We start from the raw sequence: 22597 nt of genomic DNA, 5'->3' as shown, positions 1-22597 counted from the left end.
TAAAATATACTGTTTTTAAAGAACACACACATTTAGATAGTGGAAAATGATTAATTTATATTTGTTTTTGAAGGTTTCACTTCTACCATGTGTGAATTGCACAAATGTTTTTTTTTTAATAGTGTCATCTGATTAGGGAATTCCGTGAAAGCCAGATGCTATATCTAAGCATCTGTAATATCGGGCTCTGCCTAATCTCTAAATTTGGTCTGCTAATATCTCTAACCGCACTTGAATTCAACACGCAAAGATCAACGCAAAGTTGGTTCGTCCCGTTCTTTTTCTCGATTCATAAAATTCATATCTTATTATGACTTTCTCGAATTAATTGACAATTTTAATAGTTTTAAAAAGTCTTATAACTTTCTTTGAACAATTAATTACATATTTTGTTGTAGTAAGTTTAATAAATGAACAATACTTAATAGTTTAATTTAGCGAGTTACATTCGTCATTTTGACGGTAGTAGCAATTTTACTCTAGATGACCCACACAACGGCAGAAATCTCATTTAATAAACTGTGCCATGAAAACCGGTATTATTGTTACTGAATTATGACGAAATAACGTTATGCTTAGACGGATTTCTCACTTTGCGGTCCCGGTAACACGACAACGACAAACGACCCAGTTTAAGAAAGTGAAACGAACGAATTGATATTTTGAAGATACCATAACACGGGATCTTTGTTATATCATTATATTTACTCTACTTTCGATTTTACGCCTACGAAATATTATAAGAACTGATAAGAATTTATTTAGTGAATCGGAGGTAATTCTCAGTTACTCAGATCGAAAAAACTCAGGGTAAATACCTGTGATCACCGCAACCATTACCTCGGCGTCGGCGTCGGTAGCATATGGTCGAATCCTCTTAAAAAAACGTCCGTGCCATTGTAGCATACTCTGCGTAACGGCTCGCTTGGTCCGAAGTGTAGTTACGCCATTTCGGCACGTCAATCGCGTGCCGAAACTTAACGTATGGATCAGCTCTCCCGAAGTCTCTTGGAGATGTGTGATCCCGCCGCTGCTGTCGGCGCGAAGCGCCTGTAAATAACGAATCCAGATTAATTAAAGCTGTCATTAAATTATTGAAGATAATGACGTCAGTAATACTGGTGTCATAGATTAGTTTGTTGGCATCTGCCATTTAATTTCGACATTAGAGTCTACACTTTAAAGGCTTCTGCTTGGTTCGACCGCTCAATCGAACTGAGGCTCGCACCAATCAGTTCCTGTATTTATAACAACCCGCATTTGTAATAAACAAGCTTCGTAACATTTCGGGTACTCGTTCCACGACCGAACCCGAATAGACCACAGAGTCAAACAGAGTCATAAGAACGAGTGTCAAAGATTACTTTAATATTTATTGTTATCTAGTCTCCAATATTTAAAATTATGATAAATAACTTTCCATAATAATAATTATGACTATGGAGTCAGAATTATTATCGATCATTGAATAGTGATTAATTATAAGATCTAACAACATTGACAAGTTAAATGAACTAGTCATATTAACGGTTTTAAAGATATTTGACTTCGATGTCATTAAATGATAATGACAGTGGCAGCTGACACTAACACGCCATTGCTGTAACATAAATAATAAAGAATATAAAATTACTACAGACTATCATAAAATATGAATCCCAAACATTATTAATATTTTTCGTAACAATATATAAATTTGCGCCGATAAATACAATCGCTTGACCTAATTTACAATAACGTTAAGGACACGATAGAAGTTTACATAGAAAGGTTTTATTCATAGTTTTGATAGATCTTATGAAACTTTAGAAGATATTTGAAATACATATACATATACAAGAATGACTAATGAACGACTGGTGACTTTACCCTTGACTTTGGCCTCAAATTTCGATGTCTGTTTTCTTCATGATTTTTTTCTTAATAGACGACGTAATCCGCCTTCTGTATCTAGCATATACCTTCGATTGCATGTTCCTATGGTTAATTAGATGCTAACGTGTGTAAAATTTAAGTTATGGCAATGAAATAGATATTTTATATACATAGCAGAAACTGTAAATATTTTTTCAAGTTTATTTCACAAAGGTTGAATTTGTTACAACAAGATGTTCAAACTGCCAAACATGCCAAATGATATAATAATGCCAAACATGGATTTCCAATATGACCCAAAAACGAAAAATACTGTCCATAACCAATTGAGTCAGAAGGAAAAGTCTATTTGAAATTAGTATACTACAATATACGCAAACAGCCCTACTGTTGAGGGAAAGTAGTGTATCAGATAGCATAACCGACCCTCAACCACCTAACCTACGCTCATGTATATATTTTTTTTCACAATTAAACGGTACGACAAATAAGCTTTATTTTAGCTTAGCTTCCTCGGCCCCGGGGGGTAAGTCGCCGGGGAGGTAGCTCTTTAATCATTTTAAAACCATTCAGGAAAGAACACCGTACAACCGGCCTTTCTGTATATACGCCTATTCTATGATTAACCTTTACTAAGCGAAACTTTTGTAATTAATAATAAAATATTTCCACGAATCTGCCATTAACATTATTGTAGAAGAATGTCTTTGAAATGATAAGGAAAGTATTTGCAAATAATTTTATTGTTAAGAAATTAAATATTTACATCCGAAGGTCTTGGGAAGAGATTCACACAGATATAAATCATGTTTCATAATAAATGTGTAATAAACAAATATTAAAGACAATATTCTCTAAGGATGTTCAATAAAAATAAAGACTCAGCAATAATCTTTTACTAAATGTAATAACATTTCTAACGAAATCACTTATCAGGTTTATACACTTTGTATATCTTTATAAAGCTAAAATTTTGTATAAGAATCTTTTTTTTTCAATCGTGTACCGCTGAGACTGCTGCCTCATCATCTACAAATGGAATCACTATCAATGGAGCTGTATCCGATGAATATGGAAGATGTTCATTAATTCCATGCCAACTTCTTAATTGGCAGCCAGCGCAACTGGATATTATATTGATGAAATAAAACAACTTTAGCAAGTTTGCCACGTTGTTGCTTGTGTTTTTCCTCACGCGTCTTTATTTGTGCATACAAAGTCCCAGTATTAGTAGCTGTATTCGATAATTATCACCCCTTGGGTATAGCAGATGAAACCGCCTCACCCCAGCAGTTGATGGAATCGCCTTAAATTTCTTGGAATTTGAGATGACGGCGTCGGAAGTCATGCACTGCTTTTTCGTTTTCGGGTCATAATAAAAACGATGTTTCGTTACAATTTCAAAAACTAAATTTAAGCTGAAAAAAATTGTTCTAGTTTCTGCTTTGTATATAAAATATCTATTCATTGCCATATTTATTTCACATTTCTAAGGACACGTTCCGACACTTGAAGACTTTAACAAACAAAAGAATATGTTTCAATATTATATCTAACGATTGGGCTATGACAAAATGAATCGCATTATTTAAAGAACAACCATACCAGGCATCAGGTCCCAGTTCCTTCAGGAAACCACTCTATCACGAGGAACAACATGGCCAGCCCCAATTATCATCACATATTACCTATCTATCGTAGTTAACATTAAATTTAATATTATAAGCTCATAGCAATATTATAGTCACGTTTGTTTTCAGGTACCACATCACAAACAGTTTGGGGAGTAATTCTGATATCTTTATCAATATGTGGATTCATTTATACACCTCAAGACTTAATGCTGCGGGAAAAACTAAATATGAGACCTGGTAAGTATTGAATTTTTAAGGGATCCATCGAATAAATAATAATAATAAGCCTTTATTTTTCCACATCCTATTTACATAAAGTAAATAAAATAGATATGAATACAATTTTAACTGACATGCGGCCCCTGTCCGGGAGAAGGCCTCCTAAATATAAAAATGCTAGAATATACAGCTACAACATAGCTATCGATTTCCATGCTACCTAGACTTAACTTTACGATGTCGAATTTAGGTGTTGGTGTGCGCGCGCATCGTAAAAATTCACTCTCTTCATTTTTCTCCATCGCGCAAGAAGTATAACATTAAAAAACGCTTCTAGTTGCATACTTTGCAAGGCTGCATTTGCCGTGCGGTTCATTTGATGGTTACTCAGTTGTCTTGAATGAAAAATGATAACTGACATAGAGAAATAACAATAATATTCAATAGTTTACGATATAAACTTAAATAATAAGGCAAGAGTTTACCATTCATTCTTTATTTTTCAAGATAGTAGTACAATTAAATCGCTCAATAACGAAAATCCGCACAATCAGCCTACAAATGTCATTAATTTTTAAAATGTCATATAATAAGAACAGTAATGTTATAGTTGATTGAAATTCAAGTCTTGTTTTATTAAAATGTTTCTACGTAAAAATATGAATGTTTCCAAATTATGTTCAGTGTAGCATTTTTCTACAAATATACGCCAATTTTTCAGGCCTGCCACCATTTGACTGGTGGTCAGACCCACCTGATCAGGTGAGGATGAGAATGTACGTCTTCAACGTGACCAACCATGACAGGTTTCTCTCTGGCGCTGATGACAAAATTAATGTGGAGGAAATTGGACCAATTGTATATTTGTAAGTATAAAATAAAAAAAAGTTAATTATATTCATGGTACTTCATTGGTACTGTAAAAAATCTGTTTGATTAGTTTTTTAGAAAATATTGTTTGACTATAGAAGTCAAAAAGGGTTTAAACAACTAAAAATACATTAATAAAAAAAAGTTTAATAGCTCTATACAGTTCAAGGGAATCAAACAACAATAAAGTACTGATTTCGGAATCCGTATTTTGATGAACAAATTGCCAGCAGCGGAGTTGCGATTCCTCTGGCATTGAGAGTGTCCTCTGTCAATGGGCAGCGGTATCACTTAACATCAGCAAGCCTCTATAAAAAAACTAATAATAAATGCGTGTTCGGAATAGAATCATATTTAGTTGATAAAATATATTGAGGGCCATGAGGGTGGTCCCAAAAATATTTTTAACTCGGCTGATCCGCGCATTCGCATTGTGAACGAGTCGTGGTTGAACATTCGTTGCGTACAGTTAGATGCAATTTTATAGTGTTTTTTTGTGAATTCCTTGTCAATAGTTACGTCCTCCATTTAGACTATTATAGTGAGTGTTTTTGTGCGTATTCGTGAACTATTATTGTAAGGCAAGGTACAGCATCAGTCCTAACATTTCTTGTTCCCAAAACTAACAATCTATCCATCCTTACGGCTGACGTGTTTTTTTGTGCCTTTCGCCCTAATAAGAAGCAATGCCTTGAGGTATGTACTCAGGACTTATTTTAGTATAAGATTACGTATCGACGGCCACCGAACCGTTCTTTGTGATACATAATTTTTTGGTAGCAGAGCGTGGTTTCATTTTAGTTAATGATTTTTCGGTATATAAGTCCTGGGTTCATAACTTATTAATGCATATATCTTGTTATGTTTGTAGGGATTATAGTGTTTTGATAGTGTTATAAATCGTTTTTTGTAGCCGCTTATTATAATTTGCTTTTTATTTGATTTTTGTGCTATTGTTTGTACTTTTATACTTTTATATAATGGCGGTTTCGCACAAGGCACAAATAGCTGGTGTATTGCGGTGGCTAGGATCGGCCGTTTTAAATATTTCGCGAAAAGATCGCGTACAGGCCCTTCTATCAAGAAGTGACGCGTTAGAGGATAGGATGAAAGATTTATATAAATCGTATCAGGCATTGCTTGAATTGATTGGGTTTGGAACCGGAGGTGATGGACAAGGTTTGTGCAGACATGGATCAGGCTGAGGATTTGGCTGATCAAATCAGGGAAGCGGTTGGTATTATTAAATTAAATTCGGCTACTCAGTCAAATAACCTTCAATCGAAGGATAGTTTTTCAAGTGGTATTATAGGTAGGTTACCCAAATTAGATTTGCCCCATTTTAGTGGCGACTTAAGCCAATGGGTGGCGTTTATACATTTATTTGATAGTTTAGTGCACTCAAGGGGTGATTTAACATCTGCGCAAAAGTTGGCATATTTGTTGGCTAGTCTCACCGGGGAGGCTAAAGGGTTAGTCCAACATTTAGCACTTGTGGACAATAATTATGATATAGCCAGAGATTTACTAATGAGGCGTTATCAAAATATACGTAGGCTAGCGGATAGCCACGTAGATGTCATTTTAAATTTACATAGTAATGTGCAGAGCCACAACTTAAGAATTCAAGTTTTAAATCCTTTATTAGTGGCAATTAATGGCTTAAGGGGTTTAAATTTGCCTGTAGATAGTTGGTCTTTTATTTTGTTGCATATTACATTACAAAAACTAAATTTAGATATGCGCACCCGATTTGAACAGGCGTATGGTGGAGATTCAACCACTCATCTTCCCACGTTTGATGAATTGATCTTGTTTTTAGAGGATGAGTGTCGCAGACAGGATAATGTTCCAGCGCCGTCCACGACGCCGGCCCCAATTTCTACTAGGCCGCGACAACAGCATAATATGCGCTTAATGCGACGCCCTGACCAGCGAGTTTATAACGTGGCAACTCAACATTCAGGCAAATGTTGTGTTTATTGTCGAGTCCCTGATCACACCGTAGTGTCATGTCAAAAGTTTTTAGCATTACGTTTTCAAGCACGGCGAAATATTGCCCGACAGCGGAAGTGGTGTTATGGTTGTTTAGGTAAGCGCCTGGCATCACAATGCCAAGTGTCACGACCATGCAAACAATGTAATGGCAATCATCACATTATACTTTGTGGTAATATGAATGGTTCACCCCAATCAGCTGCACCGGCACGGGAGTTTGTTGAAGATATGCAAAATACAGGTCATCAGTGGAATGGTGGTGTGAAGGTTAGACACTGTAGTTTTGGTCATGCTTCCAGGCACCGTACAGGATCAGGTTATTATGATTATCATCGGAGGCAGCCACCACCCTGCAGGGGCGGGGGAAACTTAAGGTCTCATGACAGGACTCGTGTCACCTCTGATCAGCAACAACTTCCTAAGAGCAAAGATAATTATGACTCTTGTGCATCACCTGTTATTGAACAGCAACGTCGTGATTTTGTTAGGCCTTTGCCCTTTTCTGAGTGGCCTCGTTTAGGCCAGCGGGTCCCTGAACCAGAAGGATATTGACTAGGTCACGTCCCTACTAGAACTCCTACATCTCTTATTACTGTTTTGTTACCCACCGCACAGATTTGTGTTGGTTCTCCATCAGGTGAGCAGGTAACCACGCGTGCGATTTTGGATTCTGGAGCACAGGGAAGTTTGGTGTCAATGGATTTGGTGGATAGGTTACAGTTGCGTATTTTCCCTGCTAGTATATTTGGTGTAGGTGGCTCTAAGGTTGCTGGATTGCGGGGACAAGTTACACTTACTTTTTCTCCTGTTCAATGCTCTCAGCCACAGATTACAATTTCTGCCATAATTTTAGATAATGTTATGGGCAGACACCCACTTGTTAAATTACCATCGGAGATATTAGATTTTACACGTAGTCTAAACTTAGCGGATTGTACATTTCATATTCCAGGTCAAATCGATTTGCTACTCGGAGCAGAAGTTTTGGGAAGGCTGCGGCTAAGTAAAAGCACACTTTTACAACCAGCGGGTTTAGTAGCAGTCACAACTGATTTTGGTGATGTCATTATGGGTCCTGTGTTTCCAATAGAATCTCTTAGCGTTGAAGATGGTAACTTATGTGTGGGACTCTCACTTGCTGAAGCCATTCAACGGTTTTGGGAAGTCGAAGAGCCTCCCACAGCGGCTCGTGAAAATCCGGAGCACCAAGAATGTGAATTGTTTTTTCAGAATAACACTGGTCGTCTCCGTTCGGGTAGGTTTGTCACGAGGTTACCTTTTTTACCATCCCGACCACCTTTGGGTCACTCCAGGTCTTTAGCTGAGAAAAGGTTAACATCCATGGAGAGACGAATGAAGAGAGATTCTACTTTTCGTGCTAAGTATATAGAGTTTATGGACGAGTACTTTAAGCTCGGACATATGTCAGTTTCTGATTATGATTGGCGCACACAGGAGCACTACTTCATTCCACATCATGCTGTGTTTAAAAGTGGTAAAATAAGAGTGGTTTTTGATGGCTCAGCGCCTACTTCCAATGGAGTTTCTTTAAATCAATGTTTGCATTCGGGCCCAAAGTTACATCGTGACATTGGTGATATTTTAACAAATTTTAGAAGACATCAGATTGTATTTGTTGCAGATATTAAAATGATGTTTAGGCAAACTGTAATTCATACTGATGACCGTTGCTATCAACTTATCTTGTGGCGTGAGAAGGAATCCGATCCAGTTACAGTATTTGAATTAAATACCAATACATACGGACTCAGATCAAGTCCTTATATTGCTATTCGTACATTGTTAGAATTGGCTGAGCGAGAACGTTTGCAATTTCCAAGAGCAGCTGATGTTTTGAATAGTGATGTTTTCGTTGATGACATTTGCACTGGAGCTGCAAATGAGAAAGAAGCCTTGATACTACGCGATGAGCTAATTGGGATTCTTAAGGCTGGTGGATATAAGTTAAGGAAATGGGTGTCTAACTCACAAGCTGTTCTTGCTGGTTTACCCGAGGATCATCAACAACATCCTTATATTTTTCAGAACGTGGACAACCCTGACGCTGTTGCAGTATTAGGTATTCAGTATCAACCGTTAGGTGATATATTTACCTTTCGAGTGCAAGACATAGATGTAATTAAATCTTGGACAAAGCGTGTAGTACTTTCAACTGTAGCCAGGATATACGATCCTAATGGATGGTTAGCTCCAGTTGTTTTTTGGGCAAAATGTTTTATACAAAAGCTTTGGTTACAAGGATTAACATGGGATGCCCCTTTAGTTGGTGAATTGTTAAGTGTTTGGGTTAGGTTTGTTGTGTTGTTGTTAGGTTTTTGAAATTCAATTGATTAAAATTGATAGGTCTTTATTGCCACCAGGGAAATGCATAGTGGATATTCATGGTTTTTGTGATGCATCGGAAAGTGGTTATGCTGCTGCAGTTTATATTCGTTCTGTCAATCAATCTGGTGTTGTAACGGTTAAACTAGTTATGGCAAAGAGTAAGGTTGCACCGGTAAGAACACGCTTAACAATTCCTAACTTAGAGTTATCAGGTGCTGTTCTATTGACACGTTTGATAAACCATGTTAAATCCATTTTTGGCCAAAAAATGAATATTCAGAAGTGTTTTGCTTGGACTGATAGTCAGATAGTTCTTGCATGGCTGCAAGCGTCAGTTCATGTTTTGGAAGTATTTGTGGCCAATAGGGTTTGTCAAATTCAGCAATCTGTCGTGACCTTGGATTGGAGGCATGTACCGGGAGAACTTAATCCGGCAGACTGTGCATCTCGAGGTTGTGAGGCTCCAGTAATATTAGACCATCCCTTATGGTGGGCTCCAGGTTGGCTGTACCAACCCGAAAATTGTTGGCCTCGCACTAAAACGGAACTTGTTGAGCCTCTTCCGGGTTTAAGAGTTATTTCTCTTGTCGTTCAGGAATCGATAGAAAACTTAGACCCGTTACTCGCAAGGTTTAGTTCATTAGACAAATTGATTGGAGTGACCGCCTGGATTAGGAGGTTTATTTATAATTCAAGGAATCCAACAATTAAGAATATGTCAAATGTATTATCACCAGATGAAAGAAATGAATCCTTATTATTCTGGGTTCGTTATATCCAAGCTAAGCATTTTGAAACAGTCTTTGCTACTCTAAAAGGACAAGGTAAATTAAAGGGATCTGTTGCTCGGCTGAATCCATTTATTGATGATAAGGGTTTGTTACGCGTAGGTGGGAGATTACGCCATTCAGAACTGCCTTATAATCATAAACATCCGCTTCTCCTTCCTAATCGAACTTCATTGGGAGATTTGATAATTACTGACAGACACGAAAAGAATGCACATGTTGGGTTAAATACACTTTTGGCTATTATTCATCAACAATTTTGGATTTTGTCAGCCAGGAGGGCTATTCGAAATGTTATTTTTAAGTGTATTCCTTGTTATCGACTTAAAGCATCCTTGACTCAACCACAAATGGGAGATTTGCCTCCAGATCGCATTACTGCTGCTAGACCCTTCTCTGGTGTAGGCACCGATTTTGCTGGGCCATTTTCCATCAAGTTTTCATCATTGAGAAACGCCAAGATCGTAAAAGGGTACCTCTGTGTCTTTGTCTGTCTTGTTACAAAATCCGTACACCTGGAGGTGGTATCATCACTTAGTACTGAAGCTTTTATCGCTTGTTTGTCTCGTTTTGTTAGTCGTCGAGGATTACCAAACTTGATTCGCTCCGACTGTGGGACAAATTTTAAGGGCAGTGAACGTTACCTCGGAGAAGTTTATAAGTTTTTGACTGAAAACCAACTGCCTATCGAAAGTTCACTTTCTCGTCGTGGAATTAAATGGAAATTTAGTCCGGCTGGATATCCATCTTGGGGTGGAATATTTGAGGCTGTAGTGAAGGTGGCCAAAACACATATACGACGAATTATAGGAGAATCAGTTCTTACATATGAAGAACTAGCCACAGTCTTTTGTAACATTGAATCTGTTTTGAACTCACGACCACTTTGTCCTATATCTTCGGACCCAAATGATCTAGAAGCTTTAACTCCTGGATATTTTTTGATTGGGGCTCCTCTCAATGCGTTATCTGAATATCCATTTGTGGACACACCAATAAATCGGCTCTCACGTTTCCAACTGCTACAACAATTATCTCAGAGTTTTTGGAAACGTTTTAATATAGAATATCTCCATTTATTGCAGCAACGAGTTCGTTGGATAGATAAAACAGATCCGCCTAAGGTTGGGGACTTGGTTCTTATCAAAGAACCAAATATGCCACCATTATCTTGGAGACGCGGTCGCATTATTAAACTATTCCCGGGTGCAGATGGTACCCCACGAGTCGCCGAGGTCCGCGTTGGGGAATCGGTTTTAAAAAGAGCCGTGGCCTGCTTGTCACGTCTTCCAGTGGCATAACCTTTGCTACCAGCCTCCGGTTTTAGACTCAGTCATGTTAAGCCTGACTGGGACGGGGGACTGTTCGGAATAGAATCATATTTAGTTGATAAAATAAATTGAGGGCCATGAGGGTGGTCCCAAAAATATTTTTAACTCGGCTGATCCGCGCATTCGCATTGTGAACGAGTCGTGGTTGAACATTCGTTGCGTACAGTTAGATGCAATTTTATAGTGTTTTTTTGTGAATTCCTTGTCAATAGTTACGTCCTCCATTTAGACTATTATAGTGAGTGTTTTTGTGCGTATTCGTGAACTATTATTGTAAGGCAAGGTACAGCATCAGTCCTAACATTTCTTGTTCCCAAAACTAACAATCTATTCATCCTTACGGCTGACGTGTTTTTTTGTGCCTTTCGCCCTAATAAGAAGCAATGCCTTGAGGTATGTACTCAGGACTTATTTTAGTATAAGATTACGTATCGACGGCCACCGAACCGTTCTTTGTGATACAATGGGCCTTGAAAATACCTTTTAGTTGTATACGGAAATGCGATGATTGCTCATATGCATTACTGTGTGTTAGAAGACTAAACAAATGAAAAAAGCCGACTTTAGTATTTATTTATTTACGATTTACAATTTAAGAAAAGACATACTGAAAATATTTGTTTCAGAGAAAAATTACTGCATTATAATATAACTTTCAACGAAAACGGAACTATGACATACACAGCCAAGCGGTTTCTTATATATCTACCGGAGGAGATTACTATTAACCTCAATTCTACAATAATTGTTCCAAATTTGGCTGTACCTACTGGTAAGTAAATAAGAAAAATATAATTTAAGCTTTCTTTACCGGATATAAATGCATAAAAACAATACATTTTATATGCATGTATCGTTAATGATACATGTTTTTTTAATGCATAGATATACTCGCGTATCAAATCAAATCAAAATGTATTTATTCAATTTAAATGCGACTTAAGGCATGCTTATGAATGACAAAAACGTTTACAAAATTCGCGAAAGAGCAAAACTAGGCCATCCGTTCGCAAGACTATTATACCAGGAGGTCTTGTTCTGAGAAGAACGGGCAAGAAACTCAGCAAGTTTTAAGCAAGCGTAAATAAGACATTTTAATGTACAATATTTATTCAGCATCACCTACTGAATAACCGTTAAAAAATGGTTAAATAAAGACATACTTAAGTTGTTGAAATTACTAACATCCCGACAAATTGCAAAAAGTGTGTTTTTTTACGATTTAATCGCTTAGATGCAAAGATTATATTGTAACTACGCTAGATGTGTAAAATGTTTATGGCCTTTCACCTTGACATCAAATATTAGATATCTTATGCATACGGTTGTGTTTAATTAGAAATGGAAGCGTCTACTGTAGTAAAGTAGAGAAAAACGTTTAAAGTTTGTTGTGATAAATTAGTGGTCCCAAAAATAAAATTTAGAAATTTTGTCTATGGGCAGGTTCATGGTATTTCTTACTAAATACTAAAGCCTTATTATAACAACTAAAAACACATGGGTTTTCTAATAACATTGGTATAAAATAATAGTGAGTGAGTGAATGAGACTGAAGACAGAGATCTGCAATATATTGACAATTGGGTAGACCATTTATTGAGGTTAGTTATATAATGTCACACGAGCACGACTGCATTAACGCGGTTAAACCGGCCAGTACGTAAAAAAATAAGCAACATATAAGTTTAAAAAATAAATGAACCACAATTCAATCTACAAACATTTTGCAGGTGCATCGACTAAAAAAACAACGAAAACAATAAATTTTTTATGCCTCCGGTTCACTGACATATAAATACAGTAAGTGCCAAAAATAGATCACAATCAGAAATGGTTTTAGCTACATATAAAGTTTTTCATATCTTTATTACGAAAAATCTAAATATACTGTATAATAGTGTTTTTTAAAATATTAAGCGAAACTTTCTTATGGTACTTAATTCGTAATTAACAAAATCGTTTTACCATATCTATATAGACTTTAGGTATTCTATTATTGTATTATATCTTATATTGCGTATTTTACACATTTAACAATGCTAAAGATAAAATAACGATCACGCATTGAAGAATTGACGAAAGGGATTCACGTGAAGCCAGAACATATAAAAATAGGATTTAATCTATATTTTTAAAATTATAGAAGCGTATAAATATGGTTTCTCGTTTAAGAGCATATTATTATCACATATATATAAAATACAATTTGTGTTAGCTGCATGTATATTGCATAATGGATTTGGCCTTTTGCCTTGAAGCTGTCAAAATTAAAATATATTTGACAGCTTTATAATACTAACGGGTATGTCTACAATTACTCTCGGTAGCGAGCGCGATTTATTGAAACACAATTTGTCAGAAATAACTTAACAAAATTTCAAAACATAAATAACACTTACCTTTACGGCTGATGGCTTTAAATTACTGAAATATTTAACATCAGGTGAGCCTCCTGCCCGTTTGCCCCCTGTTCTATAAAAAAAAATACATCGATTTTAGGGTTTAAGACGGTTCCTAGTGATACTGTTCATTTAAGTTAACGTCAATCCAGATAAGTCTTTGTTTTTAATTTATATTATTTTTATTTTTTACTTAAGATGTCATGTGGTGGTGTAATGGTTGCAGCTCCTTACAAACGTTGTGTAAAACAATAAAAACTTGGCAATTAAAAAAGTTGTGGAGAGTTTATTGCCAGTTCTTTTCTTCCGTTCTACTCCCTTGATCTGAAAACTGGCTGTTCATGTTAAATTAGAAGCAATTAATGTATATTTCTATTTTGACGTACATAAGTGTAGATTGTACCTAGGGCATCGAAACTCGGTTCAATTCTGAAAACCCGGGTTATCGGGTTTAAGAGTAATCAAAACCCGGGTAGACCGGTTTTTTCGAGCATTTCGATCTTTTGGCCTCAATCAATTGTAAGCATTCATGGACCCGTGAATGCGTATGAGACCTAGATTTCGAAAACTGCTATCCCTTGCAAAATTTGGTGAATGTAAAGTGATCCCTATATATCTTCTATTTTTCATAGATGTCCATTCATCGAATGATATCGAAAACTTCTTTTCATCTGACAGTATAATTTTTATCTCGTTTATTATTTCTAGCTTCCTTTTATCAAAGTCTTTGAGAATTATGTGGCGAACGGTATCAGCAGTAGTTGGTAATTTGTTGCCGGTCTTTTCAGAAAGGTACTTTAAATCTTGTGATTTTGAGAACGTTCTAAGAGAAATTCCATCAACTGCAGTCATATGAGACTCCATAAGCTGCATACTTGGGTTGGCATCAGTCTCAAATGGCGCCGGTATTCATCACCCGCGCAACGATACACCCTCCCCTCTCAACTGCTCCACAGTTCACCCCTCTCATGTCCTGAGATGGACGCGCATTTAACTTGCATGTCTTGTTTATGGGTAGGAACGTAGCAAGGAAGCTACTTTTTGTGTCATAAATAATAATTTATCAAAGCGAATTTTTATTCAATTTACTTATTATTGCATTCAAAGTGCTTTAAACTTAATAAACAACAAAAACAAAAGTATAAAAAAAAAACCCGAAAAACCCGAAAACCCGAGTTTTAAAAATTGAAACCCGTTTTTTTTTGTAATCCTCAGAACCGGGAAAACCCGGGTTTTTACGGCCCGGGTAAACCCGGGCTCGATGCCCTAGACACAATATGACGTGTGTGTTGGAAATGACACAATGAAATATCGTTCATCAACAATAGTTGACAAATTTAAACTGAAATTAAAAGAAATGTTGATATCTGACCAAAATAACGTACGCCCTCGTGCTCTCTCCTTGATCATTTCAGTGCGACTGGAGTCTCCGTTTCATACTAGGATGGGGGAGGAGGTAACACTAAAGGATTTTGTTTTAATGTTATCTACACTAATGATTGAAAAAAGTGATCGTCTATTTAATCATTGTGAAATTATATTTCTACATTGTTGTAATTAAAATTGTATGTCCTGTGCGATGATACGCGTATTAAAGTATATACTTAGCTGAAAAACAAAAAAGTACTGTTTTACCCGGTAGTAAATTTTTAAATCCTTGTATTCATAAGAAAACCGGGAAAAAACTCACGACACGAATGATATAAATAGTCTTTTTCTTGGATTCTCTCGAAATTTAAGTGGGTTTTGTAATTTTTATTTCTGAACCAGTCACAGGCACAGGATTAGTGATAAAATGGAATGAATATCTCTTGAATCTTATGACGTCACTTATTTTAGAAGTTATTTGGCACACTTTCTTAATCCCATTTGAAATCGACCCAAAACCATCCATCTATTTTTTTTTCAACTGCCATAATTTATTGATAGTTACAATATGAATAATTATTTTTGATATTTAGATAATAACTAACAAGAATTGTAATTTAAAATATATTCTCTACATTAATAAACATTAATTTATGACCCTACAAGCACTGTTTTATTGTTTATAACGTCTTTAACGGCTCATAAATTAATAAATTTGACGTGTTTGATGCATAATTTGGCTGGTTTATTAATTTATTTTGTATAGCAATAATTCCCTGAACAACCATTCATCCATTTTTACGTGTGGATACAACCGTGCGAGCGGTTAAATCGAAACCGGGCACCGTCTTACTGACTTTGCGGCACGCTAGAGGCCGTAATTTCTGAGAAAAATAAAAAATGAATTTGTAGCTTTAAACACGTTCTAGAAGTTTTGTTTCGGACATGTTTCGATATCTTTGACTTGACAAACTTGTGGGTCTTTTTATCGATATCTTGATAACGATGATCGATACGTGAAAAATGTAAAGGATCTTAATTGTAGATATCTCAACTTTTATGACAAAACTGAATTTAACCCCTTTTTCAAGATGGCGTAAACTGCACAAGGTTATTTTGGTCGACAATTTGACCTTGGGCTTTTCTAGCCGCCCCCCACGTAATATGCTTTAAAAATCTGGCTTTCTCGGTTAATTTTCTTTTCTAACCCGATTTTTCCGAAGTAATGACTATTATGTCTACTAAACAAATATTATGTCAAAATAAGTGTCTTTGTTACCATATAACTGTTAATAATATTTGGCTAAAAAAATAACTTGATAATAACTTGCATAAAACAATAATGTAAGTAATTAAATTGCTATGCAATATTATTGTGTCACATACCACATCTCACTACAGTAATACCCCGACTTAATTTTCTCGTCTATTCGTTTTTTTTTTTTTTGAACGCCGCGCAGTCAAAGTCAAGCGGCGGCGTTTGTTACTGACTCCCGCCGCCCGCAATCGCATTATTATTCGTTCACAGTGTTCACAACCGTACGATAATTATCGTACATGTACGATAATTTCATAGCGACGTACGATGTACGATGGTACGCGACTATCGTACACAGATTGTTCGATAATTTCCGTTCTTATGAAACATTTGATGATTATACAGATAGCCCAATAATAATTACAATTTTTAGTGTTAGTGCCGTCTATTGGCTCATTATTTTATTAGGATCACATGCCGTTGCTTCATGGCGCAATCCTTTCATTGGTTATTTTTATTGTTCAGTGTTCACAACCGTACGATAATTATCGTACATGTACGATAATTTCATAGCTACGTACGATGTACGATGGTACGCGACTATGGTACACAGATTGTTCGATAATTTCCGTTCTTATGAAACATTTGATGATTACACAGATAGCCCAATAATAATTACAATTTTTAGTGTTAGTGCCATCTATTGGCTCATTATTTTATTAGGATCACATGCCGTTGCTTCATGGCGCAGTCCTTTCATTGGTTATTACTGTTGTTTAATATAAATTCGAAATGTTGGCACGTTCATGACACTCGAAGTGCCCTCGTCCGACGTCCACTCCCAGCTCAAGTCTTGCCATACGTCGAACATTTTATTTGAATTATTATTTTTTCAATTTAAAAAACACAAGTTTACAAGATTTAAACTATAAATCATTTCCTACATACATTGTTGCACGTTTCATATGATTTTTAAAAGTATTTTATCCATTTTCCTGACTCGTACGATAATTTTTATCCATGTACGATAATTTTTCGGCCTCTGGTACGATAGTTGCCTGGCTTCAGGGTGTGAACACTGTTCGTTCAGCTTGCAACAGGCACAGACGTGTAGTGATGTAAACTGTGTAGGATAGTGATGATCCAGAGCTGGTGGATTCACACAATGAGGAGCTCATAATTGATGAGCTCATATCAATGCGTGAACAAGGGGAAGAAATTGATAATCATGATTCTTTGGATCCAGTTCAATTAGAAGATCAAGTGACACTTGGAAACTTGACAGAAGCCCTCAGTTCGATTGAAAAAGGGTTAACAATTTTGGAAAGCATAGACTCCAATAAAGAGCGCATTTTTGTTACAAGACATGGAATAAAAAAATTAATAGGATGCTACGAGGAGATATACGGGAGAAGAAAGCGACTTTGTTACATATGATGACACCTTCTACATCAAAATAACGTCGGATTGCGTTTATACACTCTATTAATATAGTTTGTCATATTATCTATTATTCTCTATTAGTCTCCAGTCCCAATTAAACATACTTTGTATGTCTTTATATGGAAAATTGTACCCCGACTTACGCGAATTCGACTAACGCGGATAGCGCTCAGTCCCACCTATCGCGTAAGTCAGATAACAATTGTATTACAGCCATCAGCGTTAGTCATCAAGAACGAGGAGGGATGATTGAAAAGAAGATATAGGTATTAAACTGAGTCTACAAATCAATTTTGAGTGCTGTTTAGACAACAATTGTTTTTATATGAAAAGTTGTATTACTCTCTCTGTTTAAGATAATTGTGTGTACTTTATAAAAAAAAAATTGTATCTAATAACATTCTATTAATAAAATGATTGATTTAATCTACTATTTATTTAATGACTGCCTAATAGAAACGTAATAACCTTAAATTACATGGCTAAGCAGAAATTAAAAATATACCTACATGCTGTGTTACTGTATAGGTTATAATAAAAGAACAGCATAATAAGCGACACAACTTAATTTAATGTTAATAATCAACTTTTAACACACTACAAAATAACTTTCAGTAATACAAACGCAAACTTAAGTGTAATGAAAACTAATCAAACCCAGCCTCACATAGACCTAATCTATTTCATACTACTTCATTTCGTAGACAAATATATTTATTTATTTTAATATCTCAATCAATCAATCAAATCAAAAAGCATTTATTCATATAGGTAACATAATGTACACTTATGAACGTCAAAAAAAAGAAAGAAATCTATCTTCTAATCAGTTTAGAAAAAGTAATTGTTATGAACAAAAAAAAAATAGAAAGCTTAATAAGTACTTAAATGATCATATACATTATGATGGTATTTCATACTAAGTGTAAAACAGAATAATGTTTTTATCCAAAACCTTAATCAATATTTATAAAGATATAAGAACCGCCAATTTATTATATCATTTATTATAAATTGAAGGATACTTGAAATTCAATTACTTATTTGAAAATATCTGCACTATTGTGTTTTTCTATATCCAGCGTTCTTGTCATTGATAAAAATGTGATATTCTTCTTCAAAGGCAGAAAAATACAACCAGAAGTTTTTGAACATTTGGAACTGTGAAATTATTACATTTATAATTTTAGTATACCTATTTATAAAACAGGATGAATCCGCTGGAGACAAGACATGATCAAGAGTGTTGTATAGGCAGGATAAAAGGATAGTTAAGAATAACTTATCATAAGAAAAAAGCATTGCATTCGCAAGATTGCAAATGAAAAATGATGGTTACTGGTACAGAGGTGTTATCGGAATGACAAATTAATAATAAAAAATAATAGACGCCTTGTTCCGCTTGTAGATATGACATCTGCTGCGCAGTTGCTAATCAATATGTGTAGGCGCTATGCACCAACAAGTGTATCGATAAATTGGTTCTGAGATAAAAATTATCTTTCATTAACTTAGATTATCTATTTACTAGACTCTTCGTTTATCTCAGCAGCCCATATAGGAAATGTTATAGATTTCGTAAATTCCACATCATTTCTTGGGTATTGAAAAAGAGAGACAGTGACCAACGACGAGAAACCAGTTGGTCGTTTCATGGTCGTTTTTTCTTCGCCATCTATAGATATTGTATTAAGTATTTTTTAATTGCTTGCATAATTTATTTATTGAAATAGAGGTTTAAAGTGCAAGAAAACGGGCCTTCTGTAACAATAACAAAGTTCTATTTGATCTAATGCGATAAGGATATGAATTTATCGTAAAAAAATGCTGTATTTATAAATATTAACTTATACACTTACCACATATATATAAATTGGCCTAGATTAGAATATTTTCACATAAAACAACCCTTAACTTCGCTAAAAAATGGCTAACTCATGATTTACAAGAATCATGATATCACCTAGGAAAAAGCAACTTTTTATTTGACGTAAAAAATCGATTTTTATTATTACCATGACTGCGTATAAAGTATCGTAATCAGCTCGGCTAATTATTTTTATTATTAACATTATTTATGTACCGATCCCACAAAATATGGGGACATTATTGGATAACAGTTTCAACGCCCCAACTGGGAATTAGAAATACTAGTTTGCTGTGATAATATTTTTTTTATTTATTCACACTTCGCGGCTAGAAAGAAACACAAATAACACAATACATATAAATTACAAGCGATGCAACGGGCGGCCTTATCGGTAACAAGGTCTCGATCTCTTCCAGGCAACCCTAGTAAGAAAAGAAAACAATAAATAAAAAAATGATGAGTGCAAGAAGTGCATAACCAGAAGTTATATAAAAAACAAAATCTATTTATATTAATCTATAGAACCTTAATCTAGAGAAAATAAAAAAAACAATATTAATAACTAACTAAAACTAAAAAGCTAATCTTACAGATTCAAGAATAGCAAATAGTGAATGACATATACAAAAAGAAGAGGAGAGGAAGAGATGCTAGATTATTGAGTGTCTTCTCAAGAGAAGATTTATCATGGCTAGTAGAAGAGGAAAGTGAGAGTAAAGATTGTCTATATCAATGAATGAATGAATGAATGAGCTGAAGAAATATTATTCTGTGCCGCTCTGCCAATCCCCAAGTTTTTGAGGAACTTCCAGATTTCCGTGGTGTCGCCATTGGATATTGAATCGTGAATATGTTGTCTTTGAGCAGACGACAGAGAACGACAGCGAGTGTTACAACGATTACGAACTACTTTATATTTTTCGCGCTCTGCATCAGATTTGGCAGCTCTCATTTTAGCTTTGGCTCTGTTTTTTTGTGAATCAAACTTTTTATATAATCAGAGAAATGTTTAAGTTTAACACGTCTCACTGGGGCGTGCTTATCATAGAGGTTTGTGATAGAATAGGTGAACAGCTTGAGCACCTTGTCATCGAGGAAGGCTAAGTCGTATAGACCACTCCAATCAAATTTGAACGCATCACTAAGCAGGCTCTCATGATCGATTTCACCATAGCTGCGACGCATAACCACTGTCGGTTTCTGCTTGGGTGGCTTCGCATTAAATGAGAGATAGAGAAGGTCATGGTATGAGAAAGCGACAGCAGGAAGTTAGAAGCCAACGCGAGCAGATCTGTGTGATGAGCTGGAACACTTTGAGAGCTAATGGGTATAACGTTAAAGTACTTAGACAAGTTTTGGAAAATAGAGGATAAGGAATCAGGTAGGGGAGGCGTGGAAGAGTCTATACTATGGAAGGAGTCACAATCGGACGATTCCAGAGATAAGACATCAGAGTTATCACTATTGCAATCCATGAATTCACAAAAGATATATCCAACAGACAATGAGATATGGCTATATCCAAGAACAAATCAAACACACAAATAAACCTATGTAACTATAAGAACACAAAAGGGAATAGTTATATAATAATAATAATATAAAAAAAAAACAAAAAACAAATTACAATTAAAACCCAAAAAAAACACACTAGTTCGCTATGTGGCTCTCGTATCAGAGCTATAGGTATCTCATTGGAACACAGTCAAAGTATAAAGATAATTTGTTTAAATTATTTAACATTAAAAAAAAAGATTATGTTATGAACCGAGAAACACACAGATTAAGACGAGGTACGAGAGTGGTACAATATTATGAGAGAATAATTTAATGATCTGTGGATGGACAATACAATCTATCCTTCGCTGACAATCACAAACTTTGACAGTGTCACACTCACAGTTTGCTAGGTATTTGTCACTGAGCTGTAATAACTGAATAACAATAAATAAACAAGACAAGGTAAAGATTGTGAGAAACCAAATAAGTAATTGACAGAAAACTATTTATCACTTTAAACTTATGCCCAGAAACCAAGAAGAAGTTAAAATTAAACGCACACACGAACCATAAGTACACATAATACATATGGAAGTTATTAAACCTTCTTTGAACCCTTCTTGTTACAGGTCTTGTCTCCTCTCAGCCTTGGATCATCGGTGGTGGACGATAAGGGGATGCTGTCTGGGACTGTATCCAGTTCCTTCAGTGAAGAGATGCGTCGAAGTTTCCCATCAGCCCCTAACACTTGTACCCGTCCATCCCAAGTTTCAAGCATTTAGTGACACCAAACCGCTTTCTCGCCTCCATAAATAAGGAGTGCCTTGATTTGGTTAAAAACTCAGACAAGGTTATGCCGGTGCCTTTGTGACTAGTTTTGGCAGCCCAGATCCTTAATTTATTGTCGTACTGTCGAAGCTTTATTAAGATTAGCCTAGGCTTCTCTCTGGATCTAATTCCCAATCGATGACACCTGGTAAGGCTCTGCTCCGTTAAGTTGGGACACTTTAGCAGGACGGATATCATCCTTGCTATGGAGCCGGAACTTTCATCCTTTGTGTCCTGAAAATATGAGATTTTAAATCGAATCAAATTATGTACAATTAACCATTAAATAAAATAACGCCAATAAAAATATTAAATATGTAATTAAAATTCTGAAATAGCGCCATCTTTGATACACATTCTCAAACAGTATGCTTATTGGCAAGATGAATAATTATTTTATACTCCAACTTACATGGTTTCAATACTGACGCATAGATGTCGCTGTATCGCAAAAAAATTAATACGAATTACAGAGTTACAAATTTTGAAATACAATTTATAATTAACGTGACAATATATACAACATTATAAGAATCTTGACATTTAACCATCTTCTATTATTCAGTATAGAAAATTAAAAATATCAAATTAAAAACTCAATTATTACAAACGAGTTAATGTCATATCGCAAAACAATTACGTTCATCTTAAGAAAACATTTACTTCGGTATTTTCTGGAACATAAATATTGTAGATCTTTTTGGGAAATGTTTAAATGATTGTCTTGAAATAGTTATCCGTTGTTTATACGATAGTAGTTACACGAAAGCAAAAAATATTTGATTCAAAAATGAGAATTGTATCTATCTGGCCAATATTAAAAAAATAATAATTAATGAGATTTCTTACAAAATTTTCAGTTTCTATTAG

At 35.3% G+C, this 22597-nt stretch overlaps 1 protein-coding gene across 2 annotated transcripts in view; it reads left to right on the top strand.

Moving 5' to 3' along the window:
* LOC123690459 (protein croquemort-like) overlaps window positions 1-22136 on the top strand; it is a 46081-nt gene extending 23945 nt beyond the window's left edge. The window contains exons 3-6 of one of the 2 annotated variants that reach the window (XM_045633890.1): window positions 3636-3746; window positions 4450-4594; window positions 11688-11833; window positions 21529-22136. In XM_045633890.1, the coding sequence (XP_045489846.1) occupies window positions 3636-3746; window positions 4450-4594; window positions 11688-11833; window positions 21529-21572 (446 nt within the window). In that variant the 3' untranslated portion in view covers window positions 21573-22136. The remainder of the gene's footprint in view (window positions 1-3635; window positions 3747-4449; window positions 4595-11687; window positions 11834-21528) is intronic. The other variant, XM_045633889.1, reaches the window with a different exon arrangement.
* The last annotated feature ends 461 nt before the right edge of the window (window positions 22137-22597 follow it).

The sequence above is a fragment of the Pieris rapae genome, chromosome W (assembly GCF_905147795.1).
Source record: "Pieris rapae chromosome W, ilPieRapa1.1, whole genome shotgun sequence".
In the NCBI taxonomy this organism is placed as follows: domain Eukaryota; kingdom Metazoa; phylum Arthropoda; class Insecta; order Lepidoptera; family Pieridae; genus Pieris; species Pieris rapae.
This window is presented reverse-complemented; position numbering and strand designations above follow the sequence as displayed.